Raw genomic sequence first — 16,462 nt, forward strand, 5'->3', positions numbered from 1 at the left:
CCCGTAGTTTTTGGTGGAGATGATGGTTGTGGCTCTTGTGGTGTCGCTTCTGAAGGATCTTGGTGGTGATCCGATTATGTGTCTGATGAATTAGAAATCTCCATGAACTCTGATTTCTCTGACGTCTTTGTGTCTCTGTTAAGGATTCTTGTCGATCTTATCTTGTAAGGTATTGTGATTCACAGAGGCAAAAAGATTTGCTCTTGGAGAAGGAGGAGAAGCAGACTCTGAAGGTCGTGATGATCGGGAGTGAATGGGTTGGTATTGTTAGGGTTTTATAAAAAGAAGAAGACGACTTTTAGAAAGAAAAACCTCTTTTAGAAGTTATAAAATGTGATCCTATTATTTAGGAATTTTGGAAATAGAGAAAAATATTTCAAGCACACTCAATCAATCAGATAAATTAGAATACATACCTGATTTGCTTCCAAAAAATAACATGTACCAAAATATCCTGCCAGAAATGTCAAAAATATACCCGCCAAAATTTGAATTAAAGACGTACCTTTCATTTGAGTTTGAAATGGATATTCAGACGGAGATTATTTGAGTCTGAAAAATTCTTGTCTAACAAATACTTCAACAAAATGGGTAAGTAATGCATAGTTTATTTCTAATATATTCAAATGAAGACTTATCAAGAGGTTTTATGAATATATCAGCTAATTGATTCTTAGAATCAATAAATTGAATATTCATATCACCATTATAAACATGGTCTCTAATAAAGTGATGCTTGATTTCAATGTGCTTGGCTCGTGAACGAAGAATTGGGTTCTTAGTCAAATTGATAGCACTTGTCTTGTCACATTTGATTGCAACACTTGAATCTTCAATAGTAAAGTCTCGTAACTATTGTTTCGTCTACAGAATCTGTGCACAACAACTTCCCAAGGCCACATATTTGCTTCTGCTGTAAAAAGTGCAACTGTGCTTTGTTTCTTTGAGTATCAGGACACCAACATATTTCCAAGTAATTGACATGTTCCTATAATACTTTTCCTGTCCACTTTACAGCCAGCTAAATCAGCATCAGAATAACCAGTAAGAGTAAAATCTGATTCTTTAGAATACCAAAGACCTAATATTGGATAAGTTCCAATGTATTTGATTGTCCTTTTAACTGCAGAGAGATGTGATTCCTTTGGGTCAGATTGAAATCTTGCACACATACAGACACTAAACAATATGTCAGGTCGAGACGCAGTAAGATATAACAATGATCCTATCATGCTTCTATATACCTTTTGATCAACATTTTTACCATTTTCATCTTTGTCCAGTTTGGATGAATGAGACATAGGAATGTCTGTTTTCTTACACTTCTGCAATCCAAACTTTTTGACAATCTCCTTTGCATATTTTTCTTGGCAAATGAATGTACCATCTTTGGTTTGTTTCACTTGTAGTCCAAGAAAGAATGTCAATTCACCCATCATACTCATCTCGAACTCATTCTGCATATTATTAGAGAATTTTTTGCAAAGCAGTTCGTTAGAGGATCCAAAAATAATATTATCAACATAAATTTGAACAAGTAAAAAATCCTTACCTTTTCTCTTAATGAACAAAGTTGTATCAACCTTACCTTTTGTGAAATCATTTTGCAGAATGAAGTTACTTAACCTCTCATACCAAGCACGAGGTGCTTATTTTAGACCATAAATGGCCTTTTTGAGTTTGTAAATATGATCAGTGGTTCTTCAAAACTAGGTGGTTGTTCCACATATACTTCTTCTGGCAACCGGTGCATAGGTTTCATCATAATCTATGCCTTCTTCTTGTGAGTAGCCTTTTGCTACAAGCCTTGCTTTGTTTCTTGTGACTTTCCCTTTGTCATCTAGTTTATTTCTGAATACCCATCTTGTTCCAATTACAGGATGATTTTTGGGTCTTGGCACAAGTTCTTCCTACATAGCTTCGATCCAGCTTTCATCTGATAATGCTTCATCAATTCCTTTTGGTTCTTTCTCTGATATCAATGCCAAGTTGCTGATGTTTTTCTTGTGTTTAGATCTAGTCTTGATGTCATCTTCTATTTCTCCAATGATGAGGTTCTTCGGATGACTGAATTTATGTTTCCAGTTTCTGTCGAATCCATCCTTCTGAGTATTATCAGATTCTGATGGTTCTGGTTATGTGATGAATGAATCTTCCTTTCTTTCTTCATCTGTTTCACTGGTCTTTGAGGATTCTTGTTGAACTTTAGACATCTCTTGAACATTGTGAGATAGTTTAGATTCATCTTTTTGAGTCTGAACATTTTCATCAAATCTCACGTTCATTATTTCTTCCACAGTCTAAGAGTTTCTGTTAAAAACTCTATATGCTTTGCTTGTGTTGGAGTATCCAAGGAAAAATCCTTCATCTGCTTTCTCATCAAACTTACCGGAACGGTCATTTGGATTTTTAAGTATAAAGCATTTACAACCAAATACATGAAAATATGAAATACTGGGTTTTCTACCTTTGTAAAGCTCATAGGGGGTTTTTGTCAAGAATGGGCCTAAGAAAAACTTTGTTAATGATATAACAAGCTGTAAAAACTACTTCTGCCCAAAAATGAAAAGGAATCTTGCTTTCAATCAAAAGAGTTTTTGCCATTTCTTGCAAAGAACGATTTTTCCTTTCCACAACACCATTTTGTTATGGTGTATAAGGAGTAGAAAAATTGTGTTGAAAACCATTTTCCTCACAGAAATCTGAAAAACTTTGATTTTCAAATTCTACCCCATGATCAGTTTTAATGCTGGAAATAGTATAACCCTTTTCATTCTGAACTCTTTTTGCAAATCTTGAAAAATATGGAAATGCTTCATTTTTATGAGCAAGCAAGAACATCCATGTAAATCTTGTGAAGTCATCAACAATAATTAAACAATATTTCTTACCACCAATACTTTGTGTTCTGGTTGGTCCAAATAGATCCATCTGTAGAAGCTGCAAAACATGATTAGTGGAAACATGATGTATAGACTTAAACGAGCTTCTTACTTGTTTTCCTAGAGTGCAGGCATTGCATAACTCTGTTTTCTTATACTTTAAATCTGGCAGACCTCGAACCAATTTCTTGTTTGAGATTTTTGAGATTTGTTTCATACTAATATGCTCTAATCTTCTGTGCCATAGATCTTCATTCTCTTTGATTGAGATCAAGCAATGAGTGGAGTTAGGATTGACATCAAGAAGATAAATATTGCCATGTCTTCTTCTTGTGAATGTTTGAGAAGAATCTTTGCTTGTTCCTGAGCATATATTTTCTTGAAAGTTGATTCTGAAGCCTGTGTCACATAGTTGGCTTATGCTTATCAAGTTGTAGTTGAGTCCTTTTATCAATGACACATAATTGATTGTGAGTCTTCCAATTTCAACTGTTCTTTTACCAACTATTTTTCCTTTGTTATTTCCTCCAAAGAAAACTTTTCCACCATTCAAACTATGAAGATTAACGAACATGCTTGGATCTCCTATCATGTGTCTAGAACATCCACTGTCTAGGTACCACTTTCTTTTTCTCTTTGTGCTAACCTGTAAAAATCATAACCACTCAAGTTTTCTTTGGTACCCAAATTTGTTTGGGTCCTTGAGAATTAGTATAGGCTATCTTAACAAAGTCTCTTCGAATTAGTCTCTAGACCTTAGGACATTCATTCTCAAAGTGCTGTGGATCTCCACATTTTGAGCACTTGAGTACACTTCGGCCAACAGGTTTGACAAAGTTCCTTTTGAAATGATTTTTATAAACTTGTCTAGGAGGTCTTTGCTTTAATCTCTCCTTGACTTTTGGAAAATCAATTAAATTGTCGCTTTCCTTCACAAATCCAAGACCAGATTTGTTATAGTAAGAAATTTGTATAGAAAGAATATGCTTTAACGTTTCTGAACTTTTTGAAAATTTGGAAGTAATTTTTGAAAATTCCTTTTTCAAAACAGCATTTTCTTTGGAAAGTAAATCTCGATTTTCCTTGACTTGATGGAATTCTTTTTGAAAGAAATCGATTTTATCTTTTTGTGAAACATCCTGTTGTCTCAGTAATGAATTTTCCTTTTTTAATTGAGAGATTCTTTTAAGAGTAGCCTTAAATTCAAAGCATAATTCATCAATGTAATTTGACACTTCAATTGAAATTTCAGGATACTTTACCTTAATTTCGACTCCAGCATCAGAATCTGAATCAGAGTCTGAATTTGAGTCTGAGTCTGACTTGGCCATCTGACAGAAGTTTGAGATATATTTATCACTGTCTTCACACTCTGTATTACTGCAGGTTTCTGCTTTTAAGGCTTTCTTTGCTTTCTCAAATTTGCTCTTTTTCTTTTTCAGAAGTGGACAATTTGGCTTGATATGTCCACGTTTCCTGCACTGGAAGCAGATTACTTCCTTTGACTTTTCTGTTTTATCGAGAGTCTTCTTTTTCTCAAAAGGCTTCTTCCCTTTGAAGTTTCTTCCTTTCTTTTTCATCTTCTTGTACTTCTTTATGAAGAGAGCCAGTTTTTCATCGTCAACATCTTCATCTTCAGAATCTGCATCATCAGAATCAATATTAGATTTTAACAAAATTGACTTTTTACCTTTGGATTCATTCTCCTCATTCAGTTGTTCAGTCTCATATGATTGAAGAGTTCCAATTAGCTCATTCACTGATAGAGGCATGATCCTTTAGTCTCTCGAAGTGATGTTTTGATATTGTCCCACTGCTTTGACAGTCCTCTCAAAAGTTTGTTAACTTTCATCGCATTTGAGACTGGTTGTCCTTGATATGCAAGACCGTTTACTATGTCAGCAAATCTGTCATACATATCAGCAACTGATTTTCTAGACTTCATTCTAAAAGATTCATATTGACCAAGTAATAGATTGATTTGAGTTTCCTTGGCTCGATCTGTTCCTTCATATGTAGTGTAGAGAGTATCCAAGATATCCTTAGCTGATTCACAAGAAGCAATTTTCTTATATTCAATAGGTGCTAAAGCACAATAGAACGAATAAATTGCTTTTGAATCTAAAGCTTCTCTTTTTGATATCTCAGTTTGAGATAATGGAGGATCTGCTGGTGTGCTTCCTTCTATTTTTTTTTTAATCAGATTTTGGTGCAGAGGATTTTAGTTTGACTCCTCTGATGATAACATCCCATTGCATGTGATCAATTGACTTGATGAATGCTTTCACCTTGTTCTTCTAGACACTATATTCCTTGCCATTGAAATATGGTGGTCTGTTGTTGCTTTGTCCTTCAATGAGACCTGGAGCACTCAAGCTAGCCATATAGATTGTTAGCTCAGAAGTAATACACTTCAATAAACGAGCAACTAGGCTCTGATACCAATTGATGTAGCTAGCAAGGATCACTTAGAGGGGGGTGAATAGGTGATTTTAAACAATTTTGATCAATTTATAGCGGAAATAATTGATCACAGTAGAGTCTGAATAAAATTCAGATTCAAAAACAGTTTATATAAACAGTGCTCTTGGTGTGCAGTATGTAAAGCAAGAAATAAGGAATAGAAAAACTGTACACAAGTTTATAGTGGTTCGGCTTATAGCAAGCCTACGTCCACTCTCCTATGCTGACAGCCTACTGGCTGGATTTTACTATGTAATCAAGAGGAATTACAGATTCTGAGTGACAGCACTCTTGTGTATGATAGGACTCTCTATCTAACACACTCACTCTTACAAAGTATCCCTCAAGATTTTAGTGTTTAGCTCAAGAAAGACAAGAGAAAGGATCGGAGTATGCTCAGACTTTGGACTTGTTGATTCTCGATTTCGTTCTACGCCTTCTGCTCCTCGTAGATCTCCTTTTATACTCTTCCACTTCCAAATTAGCCATTGGACAGTCTTCAGAGGATCATCTTCCAATCTTCATCTTGGACAGATTTGTATAAAATGGATTGAGTAGCCGTTGGTTGACAAAATCTGAATCCCGCTGATTCTGGTCGCCCATACAATCAGAATCTTGGTTTCCATAAGTAGAGTTCTATCCGTTGTAATGCATACTTGTCATAATGTTAGGTTGTCAATCAATTATAACCTTAAATTGAGAAATTACAAGAGTGGTGGAGGTTCAAGCTCGAATTGGAAGTCTAATTGGAAGAGAGACGAGAAGCCGAATTGGAAGGGAAACAATATCAAGACTGAAACTTTGAAGGATGGCAAAGTTGGTTCGAATCCGGTTTCAGGTAAAATTGAAAACCCTAACACTAAGACTCGTGATATTAAATGTTTCAAGTGTTTGGGCAGGGGTTATATGGCAAATCAGTGCCCTAATAGGAGGGTGATGATCATGACTGGACATAATGATGTTGAATCAGAAAGTGAGAGGGGGGAAGAGGATGATGACATGCCACCATTGGAGGATTGTAGTGATGTTGAGATGCCAGCAAAGGGTGAATTGATGGTGGTTAGGCGTTCTCTTAGTGTTCAAGTCAAAGAGGAGGAGCATCACCAGCAACGCGATAACTTGTTCCATACAAGATGCTTGGTGAATGGTAAGATTTGTAGCTTGATTGTTGATGGAGGTAGTTGTACAAATGTAGCAAGTTGTACCATGGTGGAGAAGTTGGGATTGAAGACTACAAAGCATCCAAGATCATATAGATTGCAGTGGTTGAATGATAGTGGTGAAGTAAAAGTATCGAAGCAAGTCCGAGTTTCATTTGAGATAGGGCGATATAAGGATGAGGTGATGTGTGATGTTATACCTATGCAAGCAGGGCATCTTTTGCTTGGTAGGCCATGGCAGTATGATCGAAAGGTACATCATGACGGGTACACTAACCGATATTCATTGATGATGAATCAGAAGACATATACATTGGTGCCAATGACACCTACTGAGGTGTATGAAGATCAATTGAAACTACAACGTGATGCTGAGAGAGAGAGAAAGAGTGATAAAACTGAGGGCCTACGTGGAAACTCTGAGACGCAAGTAAAAGGAGAGGAAGATAAGAGTAGAGTGGTAAAAACCGAGAGAAAAGGAGAGAGAAAAGAAAAGAGAGAAAAGAATTTCTATGCAAAATCGAGCGAAGTGAGAAGAGCTTTGATTCTGGACCGACCGATACTTGTACTTTTGTACAAGGAGGCACTGTTTACTAATAACGAACTTGACCCGAATTTGCCACGTTCTGTCGTGTCTTTATTGCAGGAATTTGAAGATGTCTTTCCTGATGAGCTTCCTGGAGGTTTACCACCAATTCGAGGCATAGAGCATCAAATCGATTTGATTCCTGGTGCACCATTGCCTAACCGACCCGTATATCGAAGCAATCCTAAAAGACAAAGGAACTTCAGCAGCAAGTTAGCTAATTACTAAAGCAAGGATATGTGAGAGAGTCTCTTAGCCCATGTGCTGTTCCTGTTTTGTTGGTGCCAAAGAAGGATGGGTCTTGGCGAATGTGTGTTGATTGCCGAGCAATCAATAACATAACGGTAAAGTATCGACATCCTATTCCTAGGCTAGATGACATGTTGGATGAATTGCATGGAGCTTGCATATTTACTAAAATTGATCTGAAAAGTGGTTATCATCAAATTAGGATGAAAGAGGGGGATGAATGGAAAACTGCATTTAAGACCAAGTACGGGTTACATGAGTGGTTAGTCATGCCATTCGGTTTAACTAATGCACCTAGTACTTTCATGCAACTTATGAATCATGTTTTGTGTGCTTTTATTGGTCGATTTGTAGTTGTCTATTTTGATGATATCCTGATATATAGTCGAAGTCTTGATGACCATATTGAGCATGTGCGAGCTGTTTTGCAGGTTTTAAGGGCTGAGCAATTATATGCTAACCTAAAGAAGTCTTGTTTTGTAACTGACAAATTAGTATTTCTAGGCTTTGTTGTTGGTGCTGATGGAATATAGGTTGATGAAGAAAAGGTAAAAGCAATCCGTGAATGGCCGACACCTAAGACAGTAGGAGAGGTGCGCAGCTTTCATGGTTTAGCCAGTTTCTATCGTAGATTTGTAAAAGATTTCAGCACCATCGCCGCACCTTTAATCAAGATTATCAAGAAGCACGTGGGTTTTACATGGGGAGAAGAGCAAGAGAGAGCATTCAATCTGTTAAAGGATAAGCTGACTAATGCTCATTTGTTATCTTTACCGAATTTCAGTACTACTTTTGAGATAGAATGCGATGCTTCTGGTACAGGAATTGGAGCTGTGTTGATGCAAGGAGGACGTCCCATAGCGTATTTTAGCGAGAAGTTAAGCGGAGCGACATTGAATTATCCGACTTACGATAAGGAGATGTATGCTTTGGTGCGAGCTTTGGAGACTTGGCAACATTACTTGTGGCCAAAGGAGTTTGTGATCTACACCGACCATGAGACCTTAAAGTACTTGAGGGGCAGCAAAAGTTGAACAAAAGACATGCCAAATGGATGGAGTTCATTGAGACTTTTCCATATGTAATCAAGTACAAAAAAGGTAAGGAAAATGTGGTAGCCGATGCACTTTCTCGAAGGTACGCAATTCTAACTACTCTAGGAGCAAAGTGTCTAGGTTTCGAGCATATCAAAGGTTTATACGCTGACGACGATGATTTTGAAAGAGTATTTGAAGCTTGTGAGCATGCTGCGTTTGAAAAGTTTTATAGGCATGATGGATATCTCTTTCGTGAAAATAAGTTGTGTTTGCCTATATGCTCTTTGCCCGAGTTGTTAGTGCGAGAGGCACATAGTGGTGGTTTAATGGGGCATTTTGGAATCAATAAGACTTATGAAGTGCTGTATGAACATTTTTTTTTGCCACACATGAAACGAGATGTCACACAAGTTTGCGAGAGATGTATTGCATGTAAGCAGGCTAAGTCTACGATTAAACCACATGGTTTGTATACACCTTTGCCTATCCCGACGCATCCTTGGGTTGATATCTCTATGGATTTTGTGTTAGGATTGCCTAAGTCTAAGCATGGCAAGGATTCTATTTTGTGGTTGTTGATTGATTTTCAAAGATGGCTCATTTTATACATTGTCATAAATCTGATGATGCATCGAATGTTGCTGAATTGTTCTTTCGTGAGGTTGTGCGTTTGCATGGCATGCCTAGGTCCATTGTTTCTGATCGAGATACTAAATTTCTAAGCTACTTTTGGAAGACATTGTGGAAGAAGTTAGGTACACAACTTTTATTCTCTACTACTTGTCATCCACAAACTGATGGTCAAACTGAAGTAGTTAATAGGACTTTAGAGACATTATTGCGTGCTATCATTAAAAAGAACATTAAGTCTTGGGAAGATTGTTTACTGTATGTTGAGTTTGCTTATAATAGAAGCGTGCATTCTGCTACTAAATTCACACCGTTTGAGGTTGTCTATGGTTTTAATCCCTTAACTCCGTTAGATTTAACCCCTTTGCCTGTTGCTGAGCGTGTGGATTTAGATGGTGCTAAGAAAGCTGAATTTGTGAAGACTTTGCATGAGAAGACGCGGCTGAATATTGAGCTTAAGATAGAGCAGTATGCAAAGCAAGCCAACAAAGGGCGCAAGAAAGTAGTGTTTGAACCCGGCGATTGGGTTTGGGTTCATATGCGCACAGGGCGTTTCCCCAAACATCGACACTCTAAATTGCTACCGTGAGGAGATGGACCATTTATGGTGTTGGAAAGAGTCAACGATAATGCTTACAAGCTTGACCTTCCAGGTGAGTATGGTATTAGTGCTACTTTCAATGTTTCTGATTTGACTCTTTTTGATGCAGACGCTGATTTGAGGGCAAATCCTTTGCATGGGGGAGGGAATGATGTGGACATCGAACCCTATCGAGGAGGAGGTGCTAGGGACCCGTTGTTCTATCCGCTAGGCCCGATCACTCGAGCGAGAGCGAAGGAATTCAAACAAGCTGTCGGCATCATGGTTCAAGATATTTGGAATGGAGACAATCTGGATTCGAAACTTGAAGATTCTGAAGCTCCTTGGCGCAACATGATTACTCTTGGTCTAGCAAATTCCGAAGGAACTTAGAATTGACAAACTCCGAATTGGCTTAAATTTGGATTGACGCTTGGAAACGGGCCGCTGATCAATACTCATTACTTTAGTAGTGATTGATGACGTTTTTTAGCGATTTAGAGTCGTTTAGATGAACTTTTAGGCCTTTTTCCATTTTTGGACGAATTTTTAGTAATTAAAGTTATTTTTGTAATTTTAATCTTAGTAGGATTAGGATTAGGGTTAGCACCGTATATAAGGTTGCTTATAGATTTCTAAGAGGGGCAGAATTTTATATAGAGAAGTTTTCTTCTTGAGTTCTCTTGAGGACTAGATCTTATTAGGAGTGTGCATGGTCCGGATAAGCGGTTCCCACCCTGGAACCGTGGACCGCCCGCTACAGGACCGGTTCCAAAAATTGGAACCGAGAATCGCCCGTCGGTTCCATGGACTCACCCGAGAATCGGACCGCCGGTCTGGTCCGGTTCTTGGGCGTCCATGGAACCGGTCTCAACAAGTTTTCCTAGACAAATAAAAAAAAATCTGTGGACTAACATCGGATCAACAGAACAAAAGGAAAAGAACATAACTTTTCATACAATTCCTACACTATGATCGATTATATTAACCACATCATCCATAAATCAAGTGGGTACCCATTAATTATTGGGAAAAATGACCAAGGTATCCCAACTACACAAGAGCTTCAGACATGATAACAAATTTTCTTCTTTTTTTTTTAATTTTTTTTGGTTAGATTTTTTTAATTAAAAAATAAAAAAAATAAAATATATTATTATTATATTACCGGTCCGGTCCGGGTGGGCGGTTCCACATCGGGAACCGGCCCAAACAGTACCGGTTCCAAAAAATTGGAACCGGGAACCACCGGTTCCGGTCTGGTTCCGGGCGATCCGGGCGGGTCCCGGTTCTTTTGCACACCCCTAGATCTTATCAAGGTTCCCTTATGGCGATCGAATTCAACTTATCGAGCAAGATCGCGAATTCTCTTGTTCGTGGCGTTATAGCGTGGATTGGTTGACACAAGTTCGTCAACAGGTCGCATTCATACCGAGATTACCAATCACAGGTTCGATTGGGGGTCGAGGTCAGCAATTCGTAACTCACAAATCTTCGTAGAACGATCATCTTCCGCACAGATTCATATCACGTAGCCATTTCGGACGTCCTGAGAAACTGAATCAACTTTGAATTGCAACGTTTAGTAAGCATTCGAGCCCATTATTCTTCTAATCGGAGTAGTTATCGAAATTAGGTCGTAAATTCGAAGTTATATCAATTTTGAACTATGAGGTTTGAATGATGAGTTATTAAGCTGTGGATTTATATGGAAATGATAATTTAGAGCATTATGGAACCGTAGGGTTTGACGAAAATTCGTTTCAAAATACGGTTTGATCTGAACAAATTTTTAAAGATTCACGTACAAGTTATGTGTAATGGACAATACATGTAATGGACAAAGATGAATGTTTGTTATAAACGAGTCTTTTTGTTAACGCGTAGGAGTTGATTGGTCAATGAAAAATCATAGTTCAGTCGAGCCATTTGTTAGAATAGTTTATCACTCGGATTTTGTTATTGTTTTCAATTGATTGATAGAATTATGAGTGTGTCGGCCAAAAAACGTTGGTTTTCAGCTTTCCTAGGTAATTGGTGCTGTAAACTCATATTTTGAAAGGGATATAGGCCCCGTTTGGTTCAGCTTTGGAAAGGAGCTTTTGGCCTCGAAAGCCCTTTCCCAAAATGCTGAACCGTTTGGTTCAGCATTTGGGGAACGGAAAGCCGAAAGCTAGCATTTGGAATGCTGAAGCCTATTTTTCCCTTTCCAAATTGTCTTCACTCAAATTTCTTTATTTCGATTTTGCCTCTGTTACTGTTCATCTTCTTCACCGCGAGGGTGGCCTGCGAAGGGCCGGCGAGGTCGCCTGACCCAGGCGACGGCCGCCTAGTGTCGGGCGACCGCCCAGGCGCCGTCGCCTGGGTCGCCTGAGGTCGCGCGACCCAGGCGACGGCGCCTAGGCGGTCGCCCAACCCCAGGCGGCCGTCGCCTGGGTCGGGCGACCTCGCCGGCCAGATCCGCCCTCACCGGCCCTTCGCCGGCCACCCTCGCCGGTGAAGAAGATGAACAGTAATAGGGGCAAAACCGGAATATTAAAAATAAAAATTGCCAAAGCCCTTTGCAAAAAAAAATTTACCAAACACTACTTAGGCCAAAGTAGCTTCACAAATTTTTTTTTACCAAACACCACTTGCATTTTCCCAAGTGACTTTCACCTAAAGGTATTTGCATTCCCCCAAGTAGCATTTGAAAAACTGAACTAAATGGGCCCATAGATTAGATATATTATGAGTTATGAAATGACGTTTTTACTGCATAAAATCTAGATCGAGCATTTGCTACCGTTTTATCTATTTGAAATGGCAAGATATCTTTAGACTATAATTTGAGTTGATTGCAAAACCTTTTATGAAACAATCATGAAAGGTTCATAATATATTATTATAGTTTATGAAAGGTACTTTGATATATATTGAATCGTGAAAAGTTATATGATGGGTTAATATCACGAAAAATGATAAACTGGTACACCCGTGACAATTTTAGTCCAAACTAATTTTTTGACAGTGAAAAATCCCAAACTGGTACACCTGTGATAAATTTATCCCAAACTAATTTTTTGACCATCAAAAACCCTGAACTGGTACATTTGTGATAAATTTACCCTCCGTTAGTTTTCATTAAATTAAATTAATACCACAAAAAATCATAAACTGGTACGCCTGTGACAAACGGAGGGTAAAACACAAAATTAGTACATCCGTCAATTGCCGCGTGTCATTTAAAAAAGTAATTTGACAATAAATTTAACGAAAATAAACTGAGGGTAAATTTGTCACAGGTGTACCAATTTGGGATTTTTTGTGATAAAAAAATTAGTTTGGGGTAAAATTGTCACAGGCGTATCAGTTTTGGGTTTTTCGTGGTATTAACCCTTATATGATTTGGTTGGTAAACCTGAGATTTGAGATTGTGGGTTATTGGAGATTGAAGTAGGTGGATTATGCTCATATCGCTATGATTGAAACCCATTAAGGGGTAAGTATGTATATTATTATTGGACGTCCTCTTGGGCCGAAATACCGGCTGAATAGGTGGAGACCTAACTAAGAGGGAAACTTAATTGCCTTTGTCACAAGCATTAAGCACGACCATAGTTGGATAGTGAGCATTAACTTAGTCGATAGAATGGACTATCGATGTTGGATTCGATAGAGATTAATCAATGGAATGAATCATTGATGGTTGATATGTTATTGTTGATTGATCAATATTTTTTTTTTTTTGAAAAGATATAACCCATTTTCAATAATTTACATAGACTTGGGATTGATGAGTTATGATATTGTTTTATAAAGATGCATAGTAAATCTTCGATCTACTTAGAAGAGATGTACTACTCATTTGGCTGTATTACTCATACCATTCTTTCCAAATTTTTTCAAGCTTTTTAACTAGCGACAAGCAAGATGAAAGCACTATCGCCAGGTAGCTTTCTCTTTTTTTGGTTTAATGCGGGGTGCTTTTAGTAGTTGCGTTTTGCATATACATTGAGTTGAGATAGTTAAATATATTTGAAGATGTTTGTTAGGTTTTTTCAACTCTCTGTTTTATCATATACATAATTGGACATATATATTTTGATATTAGGTTTTTGTTTGAAGCTCCTTCAAGTAGAAGGACGAACGTGTCATTACCCTTGTGATAGTAGGAAATCTTCTCTCCGATCCTTACGCGAATCTCTTCCACTCCCTTCACCACTATCATCTTTATCTCGATTCAAGGCACCCTCGCTTCCCAACTCTGAAATGGCCGCCTATGTAGACGACACTCCAAGAACAAAGAGTCGCAAATTTTCCCATGACCTAAGCTCTATGAGCGCAAATACAACCTCAAGTTTGCCGATTTATGCTGACCCAGAATTTCTAGCCCTGTTTTGAGCAGACCCATTTTGCAGAATCGAGAAAAGACCACACACACTAGGAAGGTTGTCAAGCGCCATGACTAAAATGAAGACAAAGAAGACTTATGGCTCAAGATGCGAGAACAGGCTCGCTCAAATGCTTCTCGTGAGCCCATACTGTCTACTGTTGAAAATATGTATCGAGTTTGAGCCCGAAAAAGAAAGTTTCCTAATTCAAGTAGGTTTCACATTTTGAATAGGCTTCCTAATTGAATGATTTCCTAATTGGAAAAGGTTTCCTAGTTGCAGAAAGTTTCCTAAACAGAGGTTTCCTAATTTGGATCAAATTCTTGCCTATAAATAAGAAGGGGATGTTATTTGTGAAAATCATCAAAGAGGAGATTTTGCTGATGAATTATACCTGAAGATATCCGAGTGTGTTGTAGTCGATTAAATTCTTGTGGTAAGAATTTGTGTAATTCCTTCGTGAGATTGAGAGATTATTTCGTGATGAATTGTAGGGCTAAACATTGTGTGTATTATTAGGTGTAATTGGGGCTTAGGAAACATCGAGAGTGTTTGAGTGACTCGAGTGTGGTTATAATCTTTGTTATATCGCTTGATCTATAGTGGAATTTTATGCTGCTCTCCCCGTGGACGTAGGTCACTAAGACCGAACCACGTAAATCTGGTGTCCAATTTATTTTCTTGTTCTATCTATTATATTGTTCGATCACTTGGCTTCCGCAACAATTGGTATCAGAGCTAGACTTGGTTGAGTTAAAGCGAATCGATGGCGACAAAAGAAGAAAAAGTGAGAATCGATAGATTTGATAGGGAGGACTTTGGTTTCTGGAAGATGCAGATTGAGGATCATTTATATCAGATGAAACTACACTTACCCCTATTTGAGGAGAAACCAAAGATGGTGAAGTAACCTGACTAGAAATTGCTGGATAGACGAGCTTTGGGTGTTATTTGGCTGACGTTGGCTCGTAACATTGCGTTTAACATCATGAAAGAGAAGACCACTGTGGGTTTGATGAAAGCCCTGTCGGATATGTATGAGAAGTCCTTTGCGATCAACAAGGTCTACTTGATACGATGTCTGTTTAATTTGAAGATGAACGAATGTGCGTCAGCTGCTGATCATATCAATAAATTCAATGTGATCGTTAGTCAATTGAGTTTAGTTGATATTGACTTTGAAGATGAGGTATGTGCTTTGATTCTATTATCCTCATTGCCTGATAGTTGAAATACTACTGTTATTGCTGTTAGTAATTCCTCTGAGTGAACAAGTTTGATGTTTGATGGTATTCGAGATTTAATTTTGAGTGAAGACATTCGAAGAAAAGAATATGGTGAACATGTATCTATTGTTTTAGTAGGTGAAAATAGAGAAAGAACCAATATATGTGTTAGCAAGAGTAGTATAAACTCAAATAGACGTAGTCAGTCTAGGACTGGTGGTGTTTTCTGTCGGAGTTGTGGCAACATGGGGCATCTTAGAAGGGATTGCTTTAAGTTGAAAAGCGACAAGGGTAAGGGAATTATAGTTGAATCTGCGGGTGATGTTGCAGTTATAGTTGATGGTAATTTGGATAATGCTGATTATGTCTTGTCTATCACTGATGATTCGTTATTTGGTGGATGGATTATGGATTCTGGTTGTTCTTTTCATGCTACACCAAACAGGAACTGGTTTACAACTTGTCAGTGCACGATAGTAGTAAAGTGCAGTTGGGGAACAATTCTGAGTGTGATGTTATAGGTGTTGGTGATATTATGAAATGTCTGGGGGAGTGATAGTCTAGATAAATTAACCAGCCAACTAATCTTTGAAACTGGCCAAAATCTTGGAGAGGAGTAATGTTTCTTATCACTTTGTTCCCAAAGTCCATAGGAGACTCCGTAGGTTTGGCCCCCAATTTTCCCGTTTCCTTTAATAGATCCAATGCATAACTTCTTTGAGAGAGAAATAAGCCTTCACTGGAAGTGGCAACTTCAATTCCATAGAAGTATTGCAATCAACCAAAATCCTTGATATCGAACTTCTCACACAAATAACTTTTGAGAGTGTCTATCTCTTGCAAATTATCACAGGTAATAATAATAGCATCAACATAGATTAATACTACCACAATTCCTTACACGTTATGGACTTATGTTTTGAATTTGTGCCAAGATGGGAATATAAGTAGTTCTCTTAGTCTGAAGTTCTTCATCTTCAGTATAAAGTCTCAACCTCTTTTATTTGAAGTAAACAGGATTAAGATTGCCATATGCTTTCCTTTCAAGATTAACTTCTTGAATCAAAATACTTCAAGACATTTATTATACTTACAAAACATACATAGATAGTTTTGTCAACTTTGAAATCTACTAAGGCTACGTTGGTAGTCGGGATAAAACTCGAGATATGATAAATTTTATCCTATCCCGTGTTTGGTGCCTGCTCAAGATAGGATAAAATCGGATATAAGAGGGATATAGCCCGGATAAAATTATTTCATGGGGGAGATGGGA

At 37.8% G+C, this 16,462-nt stretch overlaps 1 protein-coding gene across 1 annotated transcript; it reads left to right on the forward strand.

Moving 5' to 3' along the window:
- Positions 1-8,366: 8,366 nt before the first annotated feature.
- LOC130140832 (uncharacterized) lies at positions 8,367-10,172 on the forward strand. The gene is made up of 2 exons (XM_056321357.1): positions 8,367-8,440; positions 9,718-10,172. The coding sequence occupies exons 1-2, from the start codon at positions 8,395-8,397 to the stop codon at positions 9,978-9,980; spliced, it is 309 nt and encodes a 102-aa protein (XP_056177332.1). The 5' UTR covers positions 8,367-8,394; the 3' UTR covers positions 9,981-10,172.
- The last annotated feature ends 6,290 nt before the right edge of the window (positions 10,173-16,462 follow it).

The sequence above is a fragment of the Syzygium oleosum genome, unplaced genomic scaffold, assembly GCF_021117445.2.
Source record: "Syzygium oleosum isolate NSW1041296 unplaced genomic scaffold, Sole_v2.1 Sole_v2.22, whole genome shotgun sequence".
NCBI lineage: Eukaryota > Viridiplantae > Streptophyta > Magnoliopsida > Myrtales > Myrtaceae > Syzygium > Syzygium oleosum.